The sequence below is a fragment of the Salminus brasiliensis genome, chromosome 7 (assembly GCF_030463535.1).
Source record: "Salminus brasiliensis chromosome 7, fSalBra1.hap2, whole genome shotgun sequence".
NCBI classification, from domain to species: Eukaryota; Metazoa; Chordata; class Actinopteri; order Characiformes; family Bryconidae; genus Salminus; species Salminus brasiliensis.
This window is the reverse complement of record NC_132884.1, coordinates 38,014,930-38,037,224: the sequence shown is the minus strand read 5'-3', so window position 1 is coordinate 38,037,224 and position 22,295 is coordinate 38,014,930. Positions and strand designations below refer to the sequence as shown.

The window sequence follows — 22,295 nt, the reverse complement described above, 5'->3', positions numbered from 1 at the left end:
CGACCAAACCTGGAACTGCTGCGTGAGCATGGGTCGCCTAGCTGGAACGGGAGTCGTGGGTATATCTTGGCAGAAAGCGAGCGAACCTCGCTGAATGGCCCTTTGAATGGCCGGGTGGCCTGCTCGCGAACAAGGAAGTCGAGCAGAAGCTGGCCTTAACACACTGTGAGCAGTAACGGGAACCTCTCGGGCTACCTCAAGGTTCCAAGCATGCAATTCTCGGCGTCGAACTAAGACATCGAAGCTCCTCAAGTACCCCCAGTCTCAGGTGAAACACGTGAACACAATCAACATGAAATTCTACCTTAAAATATCCTTATCAGGGTCATGTCAATGCTCCACTGACTGTAACAGGGACAATGGCGTCTCTGTAATTTCCACTGTGGGCCAAAATGCTGCTACTGCTCTATGAAACTTTGATTAAGCTGCACAAGACGTAACACTGTGTACCCCAATTATATTGTCAGTGTCAAATCCTGTATTATTACCGCCTCAGTCCATATGCTTCTTTACCTTCAGATGCTGCTTCTGGATCTCCCAGCTTGTCAACAAATGGATGTGTAAAGCTGTCCATGATGGGGAGCTCAGAGCGTGATTTGCATTTACTGCAGTGGTGAAAAAGTGAACTACACTCCTCGACAGTAGGGGGAGCCCAGGAGCAAAAAACACCCATTCTCGTATAATGCTGCACAATGCCAGAGACTTTATAAATGAGGAAAACCGGACACTGGTTAAAACATAAATGGAAGTTCTCCTAAGTCCCGCCCTTTAACAAAAAGAAGGCCAATCAGCTTGCTGGTTATGCAACAAGCAGAGCAGGGTGGACGATATTGTGGCGTCAGTGGGCAAACTCAACCTTCAGTGTGGAGATCTGCACAAATGCCATAGCCAGAACAAGCTGAAAAATCACGTCAAACCGAACACTACCAACTATATTGAGATATTTGTCGTGATTTAACAGGTTAAATTAGAAAACCTTGTCTTGAGTGTTTTGGTCTCTCCCTATTCAAAGAGATGCGACATAAGACCTGGTCTTGTGTGACTGGAAATAACTGCCAGTCATCAAGAGGACCACCAAGTGAACAGACTTGCCTTTAAGGACTTTTGTATTTGTGTGAAAGTCTGTAATATTACTCTCCTATCCAACATATTAATATTTATATGGACCAACTGAGGGCTAGGTCATTGGTCGCCACTACTATTCTGGCAGTGTGACATTGCGCCACAGCAAGTGAGGGAGAAAATAATAATTAACACAGCAATAATTCATTGATAACATGCAACACTTTTGCTCATATTAACACCTTTGTCTCTGTGGTACTTCTAAACACATGTACCTTCCCAGCAGACACTGAATGGCAATTTGAGGCCAGAAAGTCGTTGGACAGACGCTGAATTTAGGTTCACACATCCGTCAAAACGTTAAATAGACAATAAACCTTTTTAAACTCCAACCTTTGGCAGATGTTGAATTTTAGTTACTTAACACCATGACTTTGGACTGGATTGTTGTGTGCGATTGGCTGCCATGTCTCACTCGTGTGTGTTGGTTCAGGGTTCAGTGTTGAGGGTAAAGGATAGTGTTGACTGTAGAACGTCCTTTAGCGTAAGTGTAACTTTCATTCATTGATTCATTCACAACCCACGTTCAATCAGATAACAACTATCTACAATCTAGTTACGTCGGTGGCCAGCTGGGTTGACGTGAGCTCATTTCCAAGGATTCAGAGGTGTTTCCTCAAGGCCATGACTGAGAAGAATTAGCTTCTCTGTTTTCAGTCTTACCTCAACAAACCAACATGTTGCCACATCATCCACAGCAGAGCAAAGACAGACAAGGGTTCTTCCTCATCTAAAGCTAAAGCTGCTCAAGCACAATTGGCCTTGCTCTCTGAACAGTGGGTTGATGGCACTTACTCCCCACATCACTCCTGGTGTGCTCCTGTTAGCTGTTGTATCCATGTGTTCCTCTGAGCGTTCTGGCTACCTAGCGATGCTGCATCAGCTGCAGTTGGAAAAGAGGCAATTGCTGGCTTTACATGTGCCAGAGGAGACATGTGCTAGTCTGCACCCTCATTGTGTTGAGGCTGGTGATAGGGGGAGTTCTCTTCTCCAGAGCGACTTACAAGGTTTTCTTTTTTTTTTGTATTACAGAGGTGGGCCAGTGTAGTGTTAGGAGTCTTGCCCAATAACTCTTATTGGTGTAGTCACATCACAGTCACCCAGACCAGAAATCGAACCCCAGTCTCCCACATAGTGTGGCAGCTCACTGGCAGGTAGTGGTGTTTCTGTTGTGCCACACCAACCACATGAACGGGGATTGGGTAATTGGCCAAACTGGGTAGAAAAATCGGCTATATATATATATATATATATATAGATAGATAGATAGATAGTTAGAGTATAGCATAGTATAGTATAGTATAGTATAGTATAGTATAGTATACTATAAATCTCCTGGCTGTTTGTGATGAATAAAATATATTTTAAAACAGATTCTTCACAATTTATCTTCGTGCTTCTGAGCTTTTCAGTCGTATATCCCTGTCTAACAGCGGATGGCACCAGTTTACCCTGTTTGTGTATTTTGAGTAACTACATCCGTCCTGTACAAAGTTTGGCATCGTTTTTTTATGAGCTGAAGTTCAGAATATCCGTTCGCTAACTTGCGGATACTCAAATATCAGAAATAGTCAGACTTCACATTCCCCTAGCCAATACTCTGGGATGGGGTAAGCGAGGGCAGGCATGTACTGTATTTTCTTTTATCCTGTGGGCTGCCCTGGTCTCAGATGGCTTGGCCTTGACTCGCTGAGTTTACTTTACTGTGAGACACAAACCTCCTGCCATTGTCTGTATTGAATGAGCCCAGGCACACACACGCAGAGGCATCCCTGACTCCCTTAGGAGTCTATGTGTGCTTCTTTGACCCACATCTCCCTGGGCTGTCCTCATTGTTTGCGTTTCCTGAGATGGGAGCATGTGTGTGCGAGTCTCCGTGTGTGTGTGTGATTCATCTGGTGGAGTGAGTTCATGTCCTCACAGTCACGCTGCTTCAACACTCACAGGTCAAGCAAACAGCAGACTCTTCCTCTTCGTTTAGCGTTTGCTCTCTGCCCTGGATACCAGTAACCAGCCTCTAAAGACGAGCAGTTCAGATGTTTGCCTGACTTCTTTTTCTTTTTTTACTTTTTTTATTTTTGCTCTTTGCTTGGATGCATTTACATTGTTGATTCTTACTGTTTTAGCTTGCAGGAAGAGCAAATATTCGAGATATATTATATTATATATATTATGATATTACAATATACATTTTTGTAACATAGAGAATACTAAATCACCTGTTTTCACATTGCAGAATCGGCCTCCGTGGATCAAAGAATATGGTTCTTAAAAACTGGGCCCTGTGCATCACTCCCTTCAGCACGAAACCACATCTTTTAGACCCAGCACTGTCCCTTTAAGAACTTGACTAGGTCCATTAGACTCCCCAGAGTTCACTGGCCCTCCTTAGGCTCATTGCCAAGTGCTGTGTGGACGTTAGGCCTTGGAGAAACACAAGCAGGAGTTTTCCTTAGGATCATAGTGTGCTAACAGGTGGAGAACAGCGCCATCTCACTGTAATTCTTAGCATTTCACATTTCCTCAGAGACATTGCCTCTGTAATTTGCTTGCACAAAACATCTGTGGGTATATCACCCCCTAGTGGTAGGGAGGAGACTTTGCTGTCCAGCTGTCCTGAATTATACAGAGAGGAGGGGGGTATGTGAGTAAGTGGTGTGTGTGTAGGCCTATAGTATGGGTTTGGGCACAAAGGCAGAGCTCCACAGATGGAGCTGTGGTTTAGCTTCACTGAGGCTAACAGTGGGGATTACACTGTTACAAATGTTTTGTAAAGGGGGAGGTGGGGTCTTTTGTCTCCAACATTAATCCTATTAGGAGTCTGGGGGCTTTACCATGGTGGGCAGCCAAAGTGTGCATTTGGCAGTAGTAGAGTAGAGTGGGCACATGGGAAGTAAACATCTCAGACAGTGAATTAAGATCCATACCAGACCACTTGTGGTAAGTGTTGACGTGTGTATGCATGTGTACTTGTTTTGCTCTCACAGTGAGGACTTGATGTTACTTGTACACAGCCATGTTGGAGAATATATTTTGCTGAGCTGTAAAAAATGTGTGATTTTTGTTTTTAGAAATACAGGTAGTACAGTATTAACTCCTATAACAATCTGCCATAACATTAGCACCACTGACAGGTGATGTGAAAAACACCGATTCCCCTTTATCTATCAAGAGGTCAAGAGGTGGATATATTGGGCAGCAGGTGAACAGTAGGTGTAGGTGGTGTGTTAAAAGCAGGAAAAAGGACAAGCACAAGAATCTGAGCACCTCTGACAAAGGACAAACTGTGACGGCTAGACGACTGGGTATCTCCAAAACATCAGGCAGGTCCTGTGGAGTTGTTCTGGTATGCAGTGGTCAGTACCTTCCAAGAGTGGTCCAAGAAATGATAACTGGTGAATTGGCAACAGCCTCACAACCTGCAGGACTTGGAAGGAAGGATCTGCTGCTAACATCTTGCTGCCAGATACAACAGGACACCAGCAGAGGTCTTGTGGAGTAGGAGGTGGTACTAATGTTATGGCTGATTGTTGTATACCACTTAATGTTATAGTATAGCAACACCAGACTGTTGTTGTGTCTGGAGCTTCACTGGTAGCATTAGCTGCTTTTTCGTTCGTTGGTAACTGCTTTCTGATTTCTGCTGTCCGCAGTGACCATGCCTCTACAGAAAGAGATTCTGAGAGAAGTCTGGACTGAGAAAACGTGAGTCTTTTATCCTCAAATCTCTGGTGAATGTTCTTTTGTTTTCCACCCAAAGCCAGCTCTGATGTATATCTTCTCCAATTGATCATACTATGTAGTTGCATGACCCTCATGACCTCCTTGGTAAACCCGAATGACCAGCATGATGACGATGATCCACTAGTATAACCAATTCAGTAATTCAGTATCTGTTCATGGTGCTTTGGTTGCTATTGTGTCAGTGTGAGTTCCATACAAGATTACTGTTATTATTGAGGTTTTATAGTGTTTGCTTGTTAAAAGGGTTGAAACTAACTATCGGCCCAGTTTGCAGGTAGTGCCATGGTCATTTCAGGTGCTATAGGTTAAATTTATCCTTAATTAGTGGCTAAACATTTCAAATAATTTCTCATGTACCAGATTATATCACTTACAAAGGATATAATCAATAAAACATACCATATACTAATTAAATCATATAGAAATGTATATGTAAAAATAAAATGTTGTGGAACTGTGGGTTGGAATAATGGTGGTGCTTCATCCAATACTTTTGAGTTGAGGACTTACGGATGATGTGTTAGTGGTGATTATCCAACATTGTGGCCTCACTAATGCTCTTTTTGCTGAATGCAATCAAATCCTCACAGCAATGCTCCTCCAAAATCCAGTAGAAGGTCTTTTTCCCTGGACAGTAGAGACAGTTACTCCAGCAAAAGCAGGAAACACTCTTTTTTAATATCCTTGATTTCAGAGAAAACAATGTTTGAGCAGGTGTCCGAATACTTTTTTTTTTTTTTTTGGTGAACTTTGCCATTGCAGTGCATATATATTCTAGATGGTATCCAAGTTCTAATATCTGTTATGGTCTGCTAAAATGACAGGGCATTTACATTTATGGCATTTAGCAGATGCTTTTATCCAGAGGTGGTTTACCTTCCACTCTGGAATTAGTGTGAATAGCCTCCAGAGAGTCCAAAGATACATCTAAGCTTAGATACCACCAAATCCAACAGTCAGTACTGATGCCTAAATACAATGATGCACAACACTCAACAGCTACAGGTTGGTGTGGTGCAACAGATAACACCACTGCCTGCCACTGAGCTACCACACCATGTGGGAGGCTGGGGTTCGATTCCTGGTCTGGGTGACTATGCTGTGCTACAAGTCCTTGTCCTTGGGCAAGATTCCTAACACTAATTGGCCATCCTCTGTGATATGAGTGACCTTGTAAGTCACTCTGGATAAGAGTGTCAGCTAAATGCCATAAATATATGTCATATGAGTGAGACTTGAGTGCAATCACAGGCTTCTAATAAATTTAGCGTGAGACAAGATTAGCGTGAATTAAGTGCTCTTGAAAGAGATGGTCTTCAGTCTGCGTTAGAAGGCAACCAGCAGAGCTGGTCAGAGACCCTGGCGTTTGTTCCACCACCTCGGCTCTAGGACAGAGAAGAGTCTAGATGCATGCAACTTTCATACGTCTTCAGGGATGATGGGTCAAGCTGAGCTGTACTCGAAGATTGAAGGGCTTGAGATTTGACAGTTGCCATCAGGTTTGGAGGCACTATCAAATTTAATGTTCTTGCTTTAGCCAGACTGGTCAACCAGAGTGGTCAGTAAAGTCCACTGATCAATACCCAATCATCTTGCTGTATTGTAGCCTTTTAGCCTTTGTAGCATAGCTTTTAGCTGAAATTATGGTCATTCTTTCTCATTTCTTTCTCGTTTCTTTCTCACCCCGTAGACTTCATGATGACATGTCACCTTATAATGGACAACATCAGGTGAGTTCACATCTCTCTTTGGCATCTGAGTTTTTACAAATCCATGTAAAACATGTGCACCACACTAGTGAAACAGATTAATCTCCTTGCTCATGTCTTATCCTGACGTAATTGCTATTGAGGTGTATGTCTGAGTCATTTCAGCAGATTTGGGAGATAGCGGGGAGCTAGGTTGTGCATTACCTGTACCCGGCTACATCGGACTCTTTACAACTGGTCTCTTTATATACCTGATCTTGGATCGTTCATAAACCAATCCCTCATCAGAAACCACAATGACATCCAACAGAAACTGAAGCCAACTGATCTGTGAACAGATCTGTGAGAGCTATATAAAACCAGTCCCTTGGTGCTGGACAGCCCTCCCTCTCACCTAAGTTGGCTTGTCAGGTTGACGTGTCAGTGCAACAGATGGGTCAGTGGGAAAATCCTCTTAGCAACTTTCTGCTGATGGTGATTCATTGAGCAAAGCTCCACACTTTCTCGCACTAGATTAGAGCTTCCAGTCTGTAGACTATCACCGTATTCTAGGCCTTAGAGTAGCCACAGAGCTTTTGGAACTCACTATTTGGTGAAGCTGAAAGCATGTCAACTGACAAGGTAAGTTTGCATGGGTTGCTGTGAAATTTGGAGGTGGGTTTTCTTGGTTCTTGTGCTAGAACAGAGTGTGTTAAGGGTGGATTGAGTTGGCTGAGTTGGAAAGACGAAGGAGTGAACGTGGACCAGAATCGCTGTTGAGTTGTACTAAGAAAATGGTATTTATTTTAATACAGTAGGATCAGGTTTAACTTAGAAGTTTTTATAACAGCAAAGCACAGATGCTGGACTAATGTTGCTGATTTATATTTTATCAGGACACACACACACACACATATATATATATATATATATATATATTTTTTTTTTTTTTTTTTTTTTTTACTCTCTTTTTTTATTTACTGTTAAAAGGCCACATGTTAGGATCATCTTAGGGAAAGTGAAATGCTTGACGCTACATTTCACCCTAAGCAACGTTTATGTCAATAATTGTCCATTGGAATCATGTAGGTCTGCATAATCCAGTACTTCAGTTTCTACAAGACCAGGATGTTTTAAGGAGGTGAAACACTCTTATGTCTAAAGTCTGATTCCAATGATCTTGTAAGTTCTCAGGCCATCGTCAGGACATATACTTATACGTATACTTATATCAAGGTTTAAATACAATTATAATATTATAATGTATCACAATATAAAGTATAAATACTCAGAATTACTGCACAATATGTGCTTTTTTAGTTGGACACATCAGGGTTGGACAGCAGGTTGTTGCTTTTAACATCAGCAGTTCAAGCATTATATTAATAGAAAAAGAGTATCTACAGTAATGTAAGAACCATTTGAAGCACCTTTGCTTTTAACAGTTTGTATAAAAATCATATAGGAGTGGTAAGAATAGTGTTTTACATCCATTGGTACTGAGTTGGTTTTATGTAGGGCTGGGAAATATGATGATATTGTTTGTAGATCTTGAACTTACCAAGTTCAGATACATTCAATACTGGGATGCATACTGCTGATCGTGACAATGTCTTGCAGCATTTCTATAAATTTTGCAGTATCACCCACTCCTACGTTCATGACAGCTTGGTTAAATAAGGGTTGTGGCTGTCTCCTACACACAGGAGATTGGCGGAGGTGAGAGTATTAATAGCACTGCTCTAATGGCCTCTTAAGTGGATCTGACATGCAGACGCTCATAGACAGCCAGTGTTACACTGTGCCAGGCTTATAGTGACCTCCTTCTGAAAGAGAGAGAGAGAGAGAGAGAAAGAGAGAAAGGTTTTCTCATACTTAGACTACAAACCACAAGAGGTTAGCCGATACCCAAAAGAAGAACTGGGAATTTGCTGGTTTAGATCGCCAAAAAAATCACCAGTGAACAAAACTGTAGTGAGTTGCGTTGACATTTTTACCAAAGATACAGTAAATACTGAATAATTCGTATTAGTTACTGAATAATTCATAGTGAAAACTGAATAGTTCTGAGTACATACTGGGTTATTTCATTGTGGATGTTGAATAATTCATAGCAGACACTGAATACTTTATAGTGGACAGTGAATAATTCAAAGTGGACACTGAATAGTCTGTAGTAGATACTGAATAATTTATAGTAGATACTGAATAATTTATAGTATATACTGAATAATTTATAGTAGATACTGAATAATTCAAAGAGGGCAATGAATAATTCATAGTGGACACTGAACAACTTAGAGGAGACTGAATAAATGACAGGGAATACTAAATCATTCATATTAGTTATTGAATAATTCATAGTGAATAAAGAATAGTCTGTAGTACATACTAAATAATTTGTAGTAGATACTGAATAATTTATAGTGCACACTGGATAATTCAAAGTGGACACTGAATAGTCCGTAGTACATACTAAATAATTCATAGTAGATACTGAATAATTTAAAGCGGACACTGAATAATTTATAGTATATACTGAACAACTTAGGGGAATACTAATACTAGGGGAATACTAAATCATTCATATTAGTATCAAATAATTCATAGTGTATACTGAATAGTTCAGAGTAAATACTGAATATGTTGAATAATTACTGAATTAATTTATTGTGGAGGCTGAATAATTCATAGTGGATACTGAATAACTCTTAGTGGACATTGAAAATTTCATAGTATATCCTAAATAGTCCGTAATGGTTACTGAATAAATCACAGTGAATACTGAACCATTCGTATTAGTTACTGAATAATTCATAGTGGATACTGAATAGTTCAGAATAATTATTGAATAATTTTATTGTGAACACTGAATCATTCATAGTGGATACTAATTACCCATTGCCAAATAATTCAGAATAGTTACTGATTGAATTCATTGTGGGTACTAAATAATTCATAGTGGATGCTGAATAAATCACAATGGAGACTTTATGATTTATGACTTTATGATAGTAGATAATGAATAGTTCATAGTCAATACAACAGAAATCACAGTGGATCCTAAATAATTCATAGTGGACACTGAATAAAAGGCCTTACAGTTGAAGTTGAGAGGGTTCGAGGGGTGAAAGTGGACTCCTAAGGTGATGATTTATCACAGCTCAGCAGATTTTACTGTGATACTAAATAGATGTATACTGTAGATCATTCTCACTGTTGTGTTCACATAAATATTGTTGAAATGTCTGGGAACAATCCAGAACTGACTGGTGTGGGTTTACTCAATCCAAACCTCCTGTGTGAGAACTTGGCGTGAAGGCGGGTTAGTGCATTATGTGTGCTAGTGATGCAATGTGTTTTCCATGACTGACTAATCACTCATGTCAGAAACAGGGCAAGTTGTGTAAGGTAGCTATGCTCTGCTACAGTGTGAGCTTCAGCTGAGCAAAAGAGTGAAAATAGTGGCACCCTCATGTAACCATTCAAGAGAAGCTAAAGCTTGTTTTGGGTTGTGACTTTAATTCAAGTATGTCGTATTGTTTTATTTTAAGGGTCATGCTTCTTAAAATGGGAGTGAGAAGCTGCTACATTTGAGGGTTATCTGTCATCTGAACATTCTTTTTTATATTTTTTCATACTTTTTACACACAAATAAAGTTACCACAAAAGGTTCTTTGAGCAAAACCACAGAAGAACCATTTCTGGTTCCCTGAAGGCCAGTTTAATAGTTCTGTTATATTCCATCTGTTATATACCAGTGAATGATCCATTTGCATATTGTCTTTCTCGATTGCACTCATTTAAATGGACCTTCATAGAAAAATAGGAAAACGGAATAGAAAAGAACAGGGTGCCACTCAGGGTTCTTCTAGCAATGCCTCAGCAGAACTACTTTTAGTTTCCTAAAGGCCCATTCAATGGATTCATCTCATACTTCTATGGTATCATTTTGTGGCACCTGTATGCTAGGTAATGAGACTGCAAAAATGGAAAAACTGCAAATATATATGACTTTTTATATATGACCATTATTTCAGATTATAAATAAATACTTACATTACATTACTTAGAAATACTTACAACAAAACCATTATACATCTTTCTCAGGGCTCATTATAGAAAACATATTACTTATTATGTAGTTTGCTATGTGTGTAAACAACATGGCAAAACATGCTGTTCGCTCCTCAGTTTTTCTGGTTCATGTAATTGAAATGAAAACCAAAACATTTACAAATATCCTCCAGTAGCATGAACAGAATATTGGGATTGAAAATGGCCATTTCAAATTACAGGGTTTTGTTTTTTTACTTATAAGTATTATAAGTATTATTTATAATCTTACAAGTGGGCCTGAGGGAACAAAATAAAAAATACAAAAAACACAATAAGGGCCTTTTGAATTTGTATTCCTGCAAACGATGGATATTATCAACAGATCATTCTGCTCTGTGAAGGTAAAAAAAAAATATATATATAATAAGTTCATAATTGTAAATTCTCTTGTTTATCTCTTACTGCTGCATTTGTTGTTCTTTTAAATGGTAAGTTTTAAATCTTCTCTGTTCTACGATTCATTAAGCATAACATTTGAACAGAAATGTGCTAAATCTAATTAATTCATTCATTAATGCTCCATCACTGATGGATCGCTCTCACTCTACTCATCAGCGTACATCAACAGAAGCCCGTAAAGAAGAAGAAGGCAGAGTCTATCCCAGCAGAGACCAATGGAACAGAAGCGAAACCTAAAAAGACGAAGAGTAAGAAAAATGGAGACCTGTCGACAGAGGGCAGCCCTGCCACTCAGAGTAAGGTCGAGTTTGGTGTGCGCAGTACTATTACAATTATTGTGTCAATACTCTGAAGCATGAACAACTAACTTTTACACAAAAAAAAACCCAAAACAGATGGTGAGAAGGTGAAAAAAAAGAAAACAGAGAAGGAGAAAGAAAAGGAGTCACCACCGAAAGAAAAAGCAGAACCAAAAAAGAAAGCCAAAAGTGCCCCAAAGAAGAAGAAGAGTGAGTTCCCTCACGTATAATACCAGAACACATATGTGTTATTAACCCCTACAGGTATAGGTCCATCATTCGGGTGTAAATCTTCATGAAACAGAAACAGGTTATTGATTTGTAATTGTTTAGTTTGGCATACCTTGTGGAGTCCCACAGGGTTCTATTATAGGGCCAATGAAACTGATGTTAATTATATTATGGGTAAGAGAAGAAGTGTGGGCTTACATACAGGGTCTTAAGCAGAGGTTAAGCAGAGTGCAGTACTTTCAGTTATTTGGTTTTGTAAATTTGGGTGAATCTGATGTGCTTTTAGGCTCAACTGAAGACGATGACGAAGATGAGGACGACGAGGAAGAAGAAGAAGAGCCTACCCCCCAGAAGAAGACGAAAAAAAAGCCCTCAAAGGACAGTTCAGATGGAAAGGAAAAAGAAAAAGACAAGAAATCAAAATCTAAAGGTGAACTCCACATACACTCAGTCTGTGTTAATGACTCCTTCACCACTGTTTTCAATATAATCAGCTCCCATGATGCATTTAAAGTGTCCAGATGTGATGAGGCTTGGATTTTACAGCCTTGGTGTGCTTTTATAATGAGAATGGAAGGATATAATCTGGAAAGCACATGTGCCGGACTAGGCTTTCGGCTGCGTAATAGGATTAGGCTAGCCTTGATATCCTTGGACACGCTGTTTCTGGAGCCAGTCCTCCGGTTTTGGGGGAGGGTGAGCATGTTTTAATCTCGTTAATCAGTTTTCTTCTAGAAAATGACCACATTGCTGTTGCTGGTCTAGCCGTTTGTGGACGTTTCTGCATTCACCCACCCCACTGTAAAACCCCACTCTACAGTAAACACAATCAAATGTATTAATAATTTTGATTTATATAGTCTTTCTAATACTCAAACCCAAGGATGTTAATCAATAATAAACAAACTACAACAAACAACAACACACCCAGTTCTAGAGCAGACAGCAGGAAAAACACTCCCCAGACCAAGGCTGTAAAGTCACTTAGCTGGCCCAGATAGAGTCATAATGAGTGGGGGAAGAGGCCTCAGAGGTGCTAAGTACAGTCAGTCCAGCAGCTGACATGGGAAGACTCCAGCCCACAATGTCAGAGACTTTAACAGAGCAGGAAATGTCCTAGTGATGTAAAGTCACTTGGATGACTCTGGTTATAGGTCATTACCCATTGACATTTTATATACTACACTCGTCTTAATGGTCAAAATGCCCTGAAAGTTAATCAACGCACCCTGCTATTGTATAGCTTTCATGAAAGTATGACTGACGGCAGTGTTTCTCTTTCTCTAATTCACTCTAGCAAAAGTCATTTAATTTAAAGCTTAAAAAGATTATTTTTTTCTGCTGTCAAACATGATGGCGGGTGATTTTTACCCTTTAGACAAAACAAGGGTTAAAAGACACTCAATGGCACTTAATAAAGTTGAAAACAAGAATTTCTGCCTCAGTAAAAGGAGCTAATGTGCTAATGTGAAATCTCCAGCAATACACAAACATGGACACAAGTATTGGGACACCTGCTTATTCATTGTTTCCACTGAAATCAAGGATATTTAAATTAGTTTATTCTGCTTTTGTTGGAGTAACTGTCTCTACTGTCCAGGGAAGAAGACTTTCTACTAGATTTGGAAACACTGCTATGAGGATTTGATTACATTTAGCTACAAGAGTGTTAGTCAGGTCAGGATGTTAGATTATTACCACCCCATCTCATCATCCCCAACTCATCCCACAAATATTGGATGGAGCACCAGCCATCATTCCAGAGCTCAATGCTGGGGGGTTTAAACCCGTTTAGCTCATACCTGGCATTAGGCAGCATGGTGCCAATAGGTTTATGTTTATCTGCTTCAGAAAGTCCTAATCTATTCTCTACAGGGACTAGGCAATCAGTGTCAGCAATGGGAGCAACCTTAAGTAGCAGAATGCATTGATGTGTTTCTAAAAGTAGGCTATTATAGTCAGTCTACTCCAACAAACACACCGCCCATAAAATCACATCACACAGTGCGAGAGGATTCATTCTTGGTTCCTCTTTCGATATCTGATTCAGATGTTTCTGCTAAGTCTAAGTCTCTAATTGAAGCTGTGTGTATAGAAACCTTGTTGCTTGTGTGTTTACTTGTTCATTATGTGAATGTTTAGAAGACAAAGAAGACAAAGACAGTAAAGCAAAGTCCAAAACCAAAAAGAAGGAGCCAGCTTCTATGTTCCAGATAAATGGAGACAAGCCTGAACCCAAGAGTAAAAAGAAAGGTCAGTATTGATCTGTATTGACTGAATTTACTTTTATACCTACACTAGTGCACACCTAAAATGTGCTAGTAATGGTTCTGTGAGCAATGCTATTAAAGAACCACTTGGACTTGTTTGAATGTGCATAGTCAACAGGTAGGTTACTATAACTGCAAATATGCAGTGTCATACACCAATCAGCCAAACCTTTAGCACTACTGATAGGTATTGTGAACAACATTGACTATCTTCATCATCTGTCAAGGGGTGGGATCTACATATTAGGCAGCTGCAGTGATTAAGGTAATGCGTTAAAAGCAGTAAAAATGGTCAAGCATAAGGATCTAAGGTCACACTGGGTCAGATCATCTCCAAAACATCCGGCTCAAAAACATTGTGGGGTGTTCTTGGTATGCAGTGGTCAGTACCTACTAACAGAACAGGACTTCATGCTTTCAGTAGTCACCTTCACCGGCTAATGCACTTTTCTTCTTGGTAAATGTGATGACCCATTGATTGTTTTGCTGTCTGTTGCATGGCAATGTGATGTATGACTGGCATCAGCTGCCAAGTCCGAGAGTGAGGAGGAGAGTGAGGCAGAGAGCAAAAGCAGCAAGAGCAAGAAGAAGAGCAGCTCAAACCCGGCCTCCATGTTCCAGACTGGTGGAGACAAAGAGAAGGACAAGGACAAAGACAAGGACAAGGACAAAAAGTCCAAGAAGTCCAAAAGTGAGTTCTGGACTTGTGTTTGCTAGAGATTCATTAGTAGACCATTTAGATTTAAGGTGTTTTACACCTCAAGCTGGTTTGCTGTGGTCCGAACCAGTTAGCGAGTTTGGTCAGCCCTGTTTCGGGCAGGAGTAAGAAAGCAAATTCAGGAAGAAGGTCCTGTATTCTGGACTAGTGCAGATTTCTGTGCTGTTTACCATGGAGCAGCAGCATAGATGGTGTCTGTTCATAGCTGTAGTAGCGTTAATTATCTGGGTGGTATACCTGCTTAATACCTGGCTGTGGGATTCGTTTAGCTCAAACCTGAGGAGTACACCTGATAATTGGGTTAATTTGAGATCAGAGCATGTTCTGACCGCAAACAAACCCGTCCAGAGTTTGCTTGGGACTTGACCAAGACCACATGCTCGCACAGGGGCTCTGTGTGATTGTCTTGGTCCATGTCCGAGAGTGATTAATGTATTCACACCTGCTCAAACAAATTGCACCAATAGTGCAAACTATTTAACCAATTTAACCGGACTAAAACCAAAACGTCAGACTGACGTTCATCCAACTTTGTCCCCCACTGGTTAGCTTTCCATAAGAAGCATGAGTGACCTGATGTGCTATCTAAATGTTTATTGCATCTTTGTATTTTACCTCAGGTCCTGCAAAAGCAGAGGAAAGTGATGACTCCGACTCTGAGGTGACACAGAAGAAGAAAAAGGGAAAAGGAAAAAAGGGCAAAAAGGTACAGTAGGGCTTCAGCACTGGCACATGGTAACTTACCTTTCGATTACTGAACAAAGAGAGCTCTGCTGCTCCACATAGGAGTTACAAGCAAAGATAAATGCTTACAATGCGTTTATACTTGTAGTCCAGTTCCCTCAGTCCCAACCAGACAAGAAATGATGCATTACTAGATTTTAGTCCTGGTTTGGGAAAAAAGGTGATGTATGAAGCCCGTATTAGTCAAGTCAAGTCAAGTCAGATCTATTTGTATAGCTTTTTACAACTGTTGTCGTCACAAAGCAGCTTTACATAATTAGTAATTAATAAAAGACAGAGACAAAGAAGAAAGAAGAAAATAACAGTGGCAAGGAAAAACTCCCTCAGAGCTGGAGGAAGAAACCTTAGGAGGAACTAAGACTCACAAGGGGGACCCATCCTCCTCTGGCCAGACTATTTAAACATTAATGATAAAAATGACCAAACCAGATACAGCAGATAGTTAATAGTGGTAATATTAATAGTGGCACAGTCCATTTAGGTTTTAACATGGTCATTAAACAGGTAGCAGTGGTAGGAGGATGTGCCGCTGGTCTGCTGTGGGTGGTGGTGGGTGGGGGGCCTGCTGGTTGGACGCAGGTAGAGGGGACCTCAGCGGGCAATCTGGGTGGCCATTTACTCAGAGAAGGTAAAAAGAGAAAGTTAGTTCTAAAAGGAATTTTATAGAGGGCAGTATCAGAATGTGTCTGACGACTCCGGCAGGTCTGACTATATCAGCCTAACTAAAAGGAGAGAGCCAGAAGGTAACACAGACACAGACATATTAACACAGACATATTACTCGGAGGCTCTGAAAGTTGCTGCTGTTGGGCCCTTGAGCAGGCCCTTCATCTTCTTTGCTTCCCAAGCGTAACAGCAAAGGCTGCCCACCACAAAAACAAAGACAACCATATACACCATTTGTGTCAGACACAAATGGTGTATATGGTTGTCTTTGTTGTTGTGATAACTATTAAAATATTAAATCATGTCGTCTTGATATCAGTATTAAACCACATTTCTGATAATGTAGACATGCTAATCAGTTCATGGAATGGCGTTCGTTAAAGCTGGCTAGAAGCAGTGGTGTTAGTGTGGTACTGCGTGGTTTGGGACACAGCCCGCCAAAAACTAGAACATCAGACAGAAGAGGTTAAAGCACAGAAACGTGGGCAGGTCTGCACATGTGATAGAGGAAGTTCTAACTGTAAACAGACTGAGGAGGAGGAGGAGGAGGAGGAGCCACAGACTAAACATCTTACACAGTATTTAATCAGTTTCAGCTGCGGATCAGATTTACTGAGGCTCACCTTAATGTGTATGGTTGGCCAAACTGAGATGCTTTATCATTTCAGGTTGGCCTGACTTTTTTGTACAGTGAGCCTGAGGTATGAAAGCACTGTCTCTTTCTGAAACTTTACAGGAGGAGCGGGCGCCTTCCCCGGTCATTGAGTTTGACGACCTGGAGGAGTTTGTGCTTCAGCCTGCACAGCAGGGAGTCACAGTGAAATGCAAAGTGACCCGAGACAAGAGAGGCATGGACCGGGGCCTTTATCCCACCTACTACCTCCACCTAGACAATGAAAAGAAGGTCAGCCAGACCGTATGGTCTTGTAGTCAGCAGTTTGGGCCATTGTGTAAGATCCTGTCACTTTGGGGAAAAGAGGATTAGCTTGGTCAAGTTTGGTGAAGCCAAAATTTCTCAGAGTAAACATAAACATCCAACTTATATATATAGGACTGAATGAGACTACTTGATTTCTGAATAGGGTGGGACCTGACATTGAGTTCAGGGTTCTTCTTCTGAAGTTCTTGATAAATATAGAAATATGGATAAGTTTGTTAAAGATGATTGTTTAGGTTGGGCTTGGTTTTCCAAATGCTTCAGATCTCACTCACTTTAATCTTTTCATTGCTTTTTACAAGCAGGTCTTTCTGCTGGCTGGGAGGAAACGCAAGAAGAGCACAACGTCCAACTACTTGATCTCAGTTGACCCCACTGATCTCTCCAGAGGGGGGGAGAACTTCATAGGGAAGCTAAGGTAAGTAGTCTTTGTTACTGTAAGCGAGTTTGCGGGAGGTCAGTAGCTCACTACTGCTGACCTCAGCACACGCCAACAGTTCTTTAACCTTACGAGAAGCACAATACAATATGATTTCTGTGGTGTTATCCTTCTATATCTAGTCATTTATGAAGCTCTCATTATGTCCTCCTTATCCGGGCAGTAAGTGTTCATTTCCTATTAAAATAAACACTAATAACATTCCGGTTTCCATCACTCATGGAGTCTAGTATTATTTTGAGTTCTCCTCATATCAAGACCTGGTTTGGTGGTAAATCAGGGCTTAATGATGGTAAATCAGGTGAGCTGCTGCTGCTGCTGCTGCTGATGGAGTTGAACACATCCTCCATGCTGTGCTGGCTGGACTGGGGGGCATCCAGGAGAACCCTGGAGGAACCGAGCTCTGTTCTTCAGACGAGCTCACTGACAAGATCTCACTACTTTCTTCAGAATGAGAAGCTCTTGTTCCTCCTTTTTACTGGATTTATGTTACCTGCATCTGTTCTGATGGGATCTGGAGCTTCTGCAGTAAAGACTCGAAACTGCATTTGGATTAAAATAGCCGATACCCGATCCATTCAAATATGCCTGAACCGGCACATTCCTACCCAAAACTACTGTCTTATAGGAGGTGTAGTAGGTGCATCTCCCCCAGCTAACTATATTGAATAAAATAATTTAATAGGAATTGTATGAATGTATGCAGGCTGGCCAGTTGCTGTGCTTTAATCATGGATGACTGTTGTTTCAGGTCCAATTTGATGGGCACTAAATTCACCGTGTTCGATAATGCGCTGCACCCGGACCGAGCCCTTCCAGACATGTCGAATGCAAGGCAGGAGTTAGCGGGCATTATCTATGTAAGACTTTTAAGTCTCCTTAACTCATCTGATGGCCTAGTCAGCCCTGATTACAAATGCTAATTAAAATAGATCAGTATATAATGTGAGTTGTGAAATGCTTTCCTGTCCCCGGGACTGAACACTATATCTGTCTTTCCTTTGGTTGGTTTCCAGGAGACCAACGTGCTAGGGATGAAAGGTCCAAGAAGAATGACTGTCATTATCCCCGGCATGAACAAGGACGGAGAGCGAGTACCCATACGACCACGCAGTGTAAGCACAACACAGCTTAAAGACACATGGTCCTCCTACAGTGGGCTGAATGGGATTTCTCACTGTGCCTCAGATATCCACTGCCCCCTGCTGTCTTCAACCCGTACAGCATGTGCAGTAAATCCAATCCAGAGATCCCAGCAGACAGAGAAGTTGAGAGATATGTGACCTACCTGGTGTTCTGTCATTCAAACACACTTCAGAACTTGAGTTGTCTTGTCTTTTCTCTACAGGACAACGATGGCCTTCTGATTCGCCACCAGAACAGAAATATGGAGAACCTGATAGAGCTGCGCAACAAGACACCCGTGTGGAACGAGGAGACATCATCTCATGTACTGAACTTCAACGGCAGGGTCACACAAGCCTCCATCAAGAACTTCCAGATTGTTCACAACAAAGACCGTAAGCAGAACTCAGACCTTTCTCTTTCTCTGTTTTTGAGACATTACAGCAATGCACCCCTTTAAAAGAAGGGTTCTTGGGTCATTGTGGATCCTTTAGGTGCTATTTAGAACCTAGAACATTTTTAAAAAGGTTCTTTAAAGAACCATATACAGAAGGATCTACATACATTTCTCGAAATAGTCTAATATAGTGTTGTAAAAAGGTTCCTTGGCACATAATAATAGTAAAACCCATTGTTCTTTAAAAGTTTTAGTAAAGATATTCATATTTAAAAGTGGTACATTTGCACGTAACAATAGTGGAACCCTTTTGGTGCTGTATAGAACATTTTTAATGATTCTTTTTAAAGGTTCTACATACATTTAGCAAATAATGTCCTGATTTGTGCATAATATTGAAGAGTTTCCTTAGCACATAACAGTAGTGGAACCCTTAAGTAATGATTATTTAAAAGAAATTATATATATATATATATATATATATACACAGAAAGTTCCATAAACATTTAGCAAAAATGTTCTATATTGTACGAAAAAGAGGTTCCTTAACACTTAACAGTAGTGGAACCCTTTTGATGCTTTTTAGAACCTGTTTTTAATGAAACCTTATACCATTATACCATAAACCATATACAGGAGGATCTACACACTTTTCGCAAAAGGTTCCTTGGCACATAACAATAGTGGAACCCATTTGGTGAAATATGGACCTATTTTTAAAAGGCCATTTAAAGGACCATATACATTGAGAACTTGTCGTGGTTCTATATATAACTGTTTTCCAAAAGAACCCTTAAAGAACCCCTTTTAAGGGTGTAAATGTATTTTGGAATGTACAGAGAACACTTTCAGAACCGTTAGCAGTCAGCCATATGCCTTAACAGTGATACCGTGGCAAGTAAAATCGTATGTCTTGTTTAAAAAATAATATTTTTATTTATTCAAATCATTCATTTTTATATGTTGAGCTTACATCTCAAAGCAATATCAAAGCACCCAGAAAGATTAAATAATAAAAAAGCTCATAAAAAAGCTAAATAAAAGCTCAAAGAGCCCTAAAAATTTCAAAGCTATGTAAATGTCCAAATATTTCCTGAACCCTAAAGGATCCTAACAATTCTAAATAAAGGCACCTAGAAAGACTCATGAAATAAAAAAAAGCCCAAAAAGCAAAATAAAAGTCCAAAAAGCCCAAAGAGCCCTAGAAATTCCAAACTTATATAAATGTCCAAATAATTCCAGAAACCAAAAGGATTCCAAAAAAGCAAAATAAAAGATCCTAAAAGGCCCAAAACAAAAATATAAATCATGCATTATGCAAGAAATGTTGCATTGTCTTATTCTAGATAATTAAGCTTGCAAAGATATTATTAAAGTATTGCATTACCAGTAAAAGTGCTTAGAGGACGTTCTAGATACTCCAGCTCTAGTCCTCTGTACTAACATAACCTCTGCTGCGTCAGCATGTAAACGGTGATGTGACAGTAAATGTAGTGTATCCAAATTTGACTCCAGATGCATGTCATGTGATTGCAGCGGACTACATTGTGATGCAGTTTGGAAGAGTTGCTGACGATGCCTTCACTCTGGACTATAACTACCCTCTGTGCGCGGTGCAGGCTTTTGCTATAGCCCTCTCCAGCTTCGATGGCAAAATCGCCTGTGAGTAAACAACTCCAGTGGTGCTCGGCCTTCAACGCAGTACTAGAAAGCACAGAAGCTCGGGGAGCCATATGTCTGTGAATGAGAGTGTAGTAAAGATGTCCTGGAAAAGCCTCAAAGTTCAAAACTGCCATGCTTCACAGAATATGAGCAGGGCCTTGTTGAGGTTTCTCATGCCATGTTTTGTGTTGAGTGAGAAGGATAAAATGAGGGAAGTGTGATTTCCTTTGGCATCATTGTTTTGGGGGTAGGGGATGTCCTAATTTGGAAAGAAGCCTACATTAGGATTACATCAGGAAACTGCATACTGTAGATATTTAGATCAAGATATCAAGATAACAAAACTTCTTTCATGTGTTAATAACAATAACAAGGCTGGGCGACATGACAAAAATATTAAACCGCGATATTTAAAGACATTATTTACGGGACATGATATTAATCGTGATACACGTGATCCTAAAAAATGCATCAGTAGTAACAGATTCCTAAAAACTACTGTTCAAATACTCTCCCATACTGAGTACAGTGATTTGTATTCAGTGCTGCATTCCATCCAATTACATGAGACTAATTACACTGCTTGTAGTGAAAGGTGCAGTTGATCAATGTTCTTTAAGCAGTGATAACATCCTCAATATGCTGAGAAAAGAATATTGTGAATCACAACAACAAAATGTATCATGATACGATAAAATATCGTCATATTGCCCAGCCATTCTAATAACCCCTCTGCTGATATAGAGTACAGTACATATAAACACAGTACAGAATAATATACACATGCAATGAGGATTCTTACGGTTTGTGATAACTCTCTGTTTGGTCTCCGTTTAAGATGCTTTTCAAGTCTCTAAATAAATTTTTACTATGATTTTTTTTTTCTTGCCATAAATGTTACTTTGGCATTGTGTTTCCCTCTGTGTGTGTGTGTATGTGTGTGTCATGTTTGCATGGATATGTTGGATAAACTGTGAATCGATGTTCATCTATATTCTCTTCTTTGTTTCTTCAGATTTTTGCACATGCCCAAAAACATAAGTCTCATCATTACCAGAAATATCCCTTTGTACCACTTTTGTTGTAATAGTGAAATTTCTTTCTCTTTTTTGGTTTCTTTGTTTTGTGTTGATTGCCTTTTATATTTCATTGTAGCCTTGTTTGGGTCATTGTCATTTATATGAGATCCAGATTGTCAAAGAAACATCATCCTCTTGTCCATACGTAGTTTAAATGGAAGAAGGATATACTGTAAATGTTAGGAGTAGCAGTAATTTGGCATGGAATAAAAATGCTTGCATAAAGAATTTCTATTTCCTTTCCTTTCTATTACATTACTTGATCCTTTTTACCAAGGGTTGTCCATAAATACTGATTCCAGACCTGTTCAAATTAGGGGTGTAAGAAAACATTGATATCGAAGTATCGCAATACTATGTTTTGCAATACTGTATCAATTCTCAGGAACGCAGTATTTATTTTAATGACTAGTTTACCTGCAAAAATACATTATTATAAAAAAGGTATCTTGTGTGTATCAATAGTGGAACCCTTTTGGTGAACCATGAAGAACCATATACAGAAGATTTTACACACTTTTCACATATTCAGTATTGAAAAGAGGTTTTTGGCACATAACAATTGTGGAATCCATGTGGTGAAATATAGACCCATTTTTAAAAGGTTCTTTAAAGGAACATATGCAATAAGTTTTCCAACATTGAGAAGAACCATT

The 22,295-nt window shown here is 39.9% G+C and overlaps 1 protein-coding gene across 1 annotated transcript; it reads left to right on the top strand.

The window, feature by feature from the left end:
* The first annotated feature begins 4,780 nt into the window (after positions 1-4,780).
* On the top strand, positions 4,781-21,819 carry LOC140559626 (uncharacterized). The gene is made up of 14 exons (XM_072683172.1): positions 4,781-4,827; positions 6,557-6,571; positions 11,229-11,368; positions 11,468-11,581; positions 11,889-12,032; positions 13,745-13,855; positions 14,399-14,563; positions 15,211-15,296; positions 16,737-16,904; positions 17,243-17,355; positions 18,128-18,236; positions 18,393-18,491; positions 18,725-18,896; positions 20,435-21,819. Exons 1-14 carry the CDS (start codon positions 4,781-4,783, stop codon positions 20,566-20,568), a joined length of 1,617 nt encoding a protein of 538 aa, XP_072539273.1. The 3' UTR covers positions 20,569-21,819.
* The last annotated feature ends 476 nt before the right edge of the window (positions 21,820-22,295 follow it).

Excerpts from the sequence above, each read along its gene's own strand:
- LOC140559626 (XM_072683172.1), top strand. The coding sequence starts at position 4,781 with ATGCCTCTACAGAAAGAGATTCTGAGAGAAGTCTGGACTGAGAAAAC. Across the intron at positions 13,856-14,398 it reads ACCCAAGAGTAAAAAGAAAG|CTGCCAAGTCCGAGAGTGAG; the intron begins GTCAGTATTGAT and ends GACTGGCATCAG. Across the intron at positions 18,897-20,434 it reads GATTGTTCACAACAAAGACC|CGGACTACATTGTGATGCAG; the intron begins GTAAGCAGAACT and ends ATGTGATTGCAG.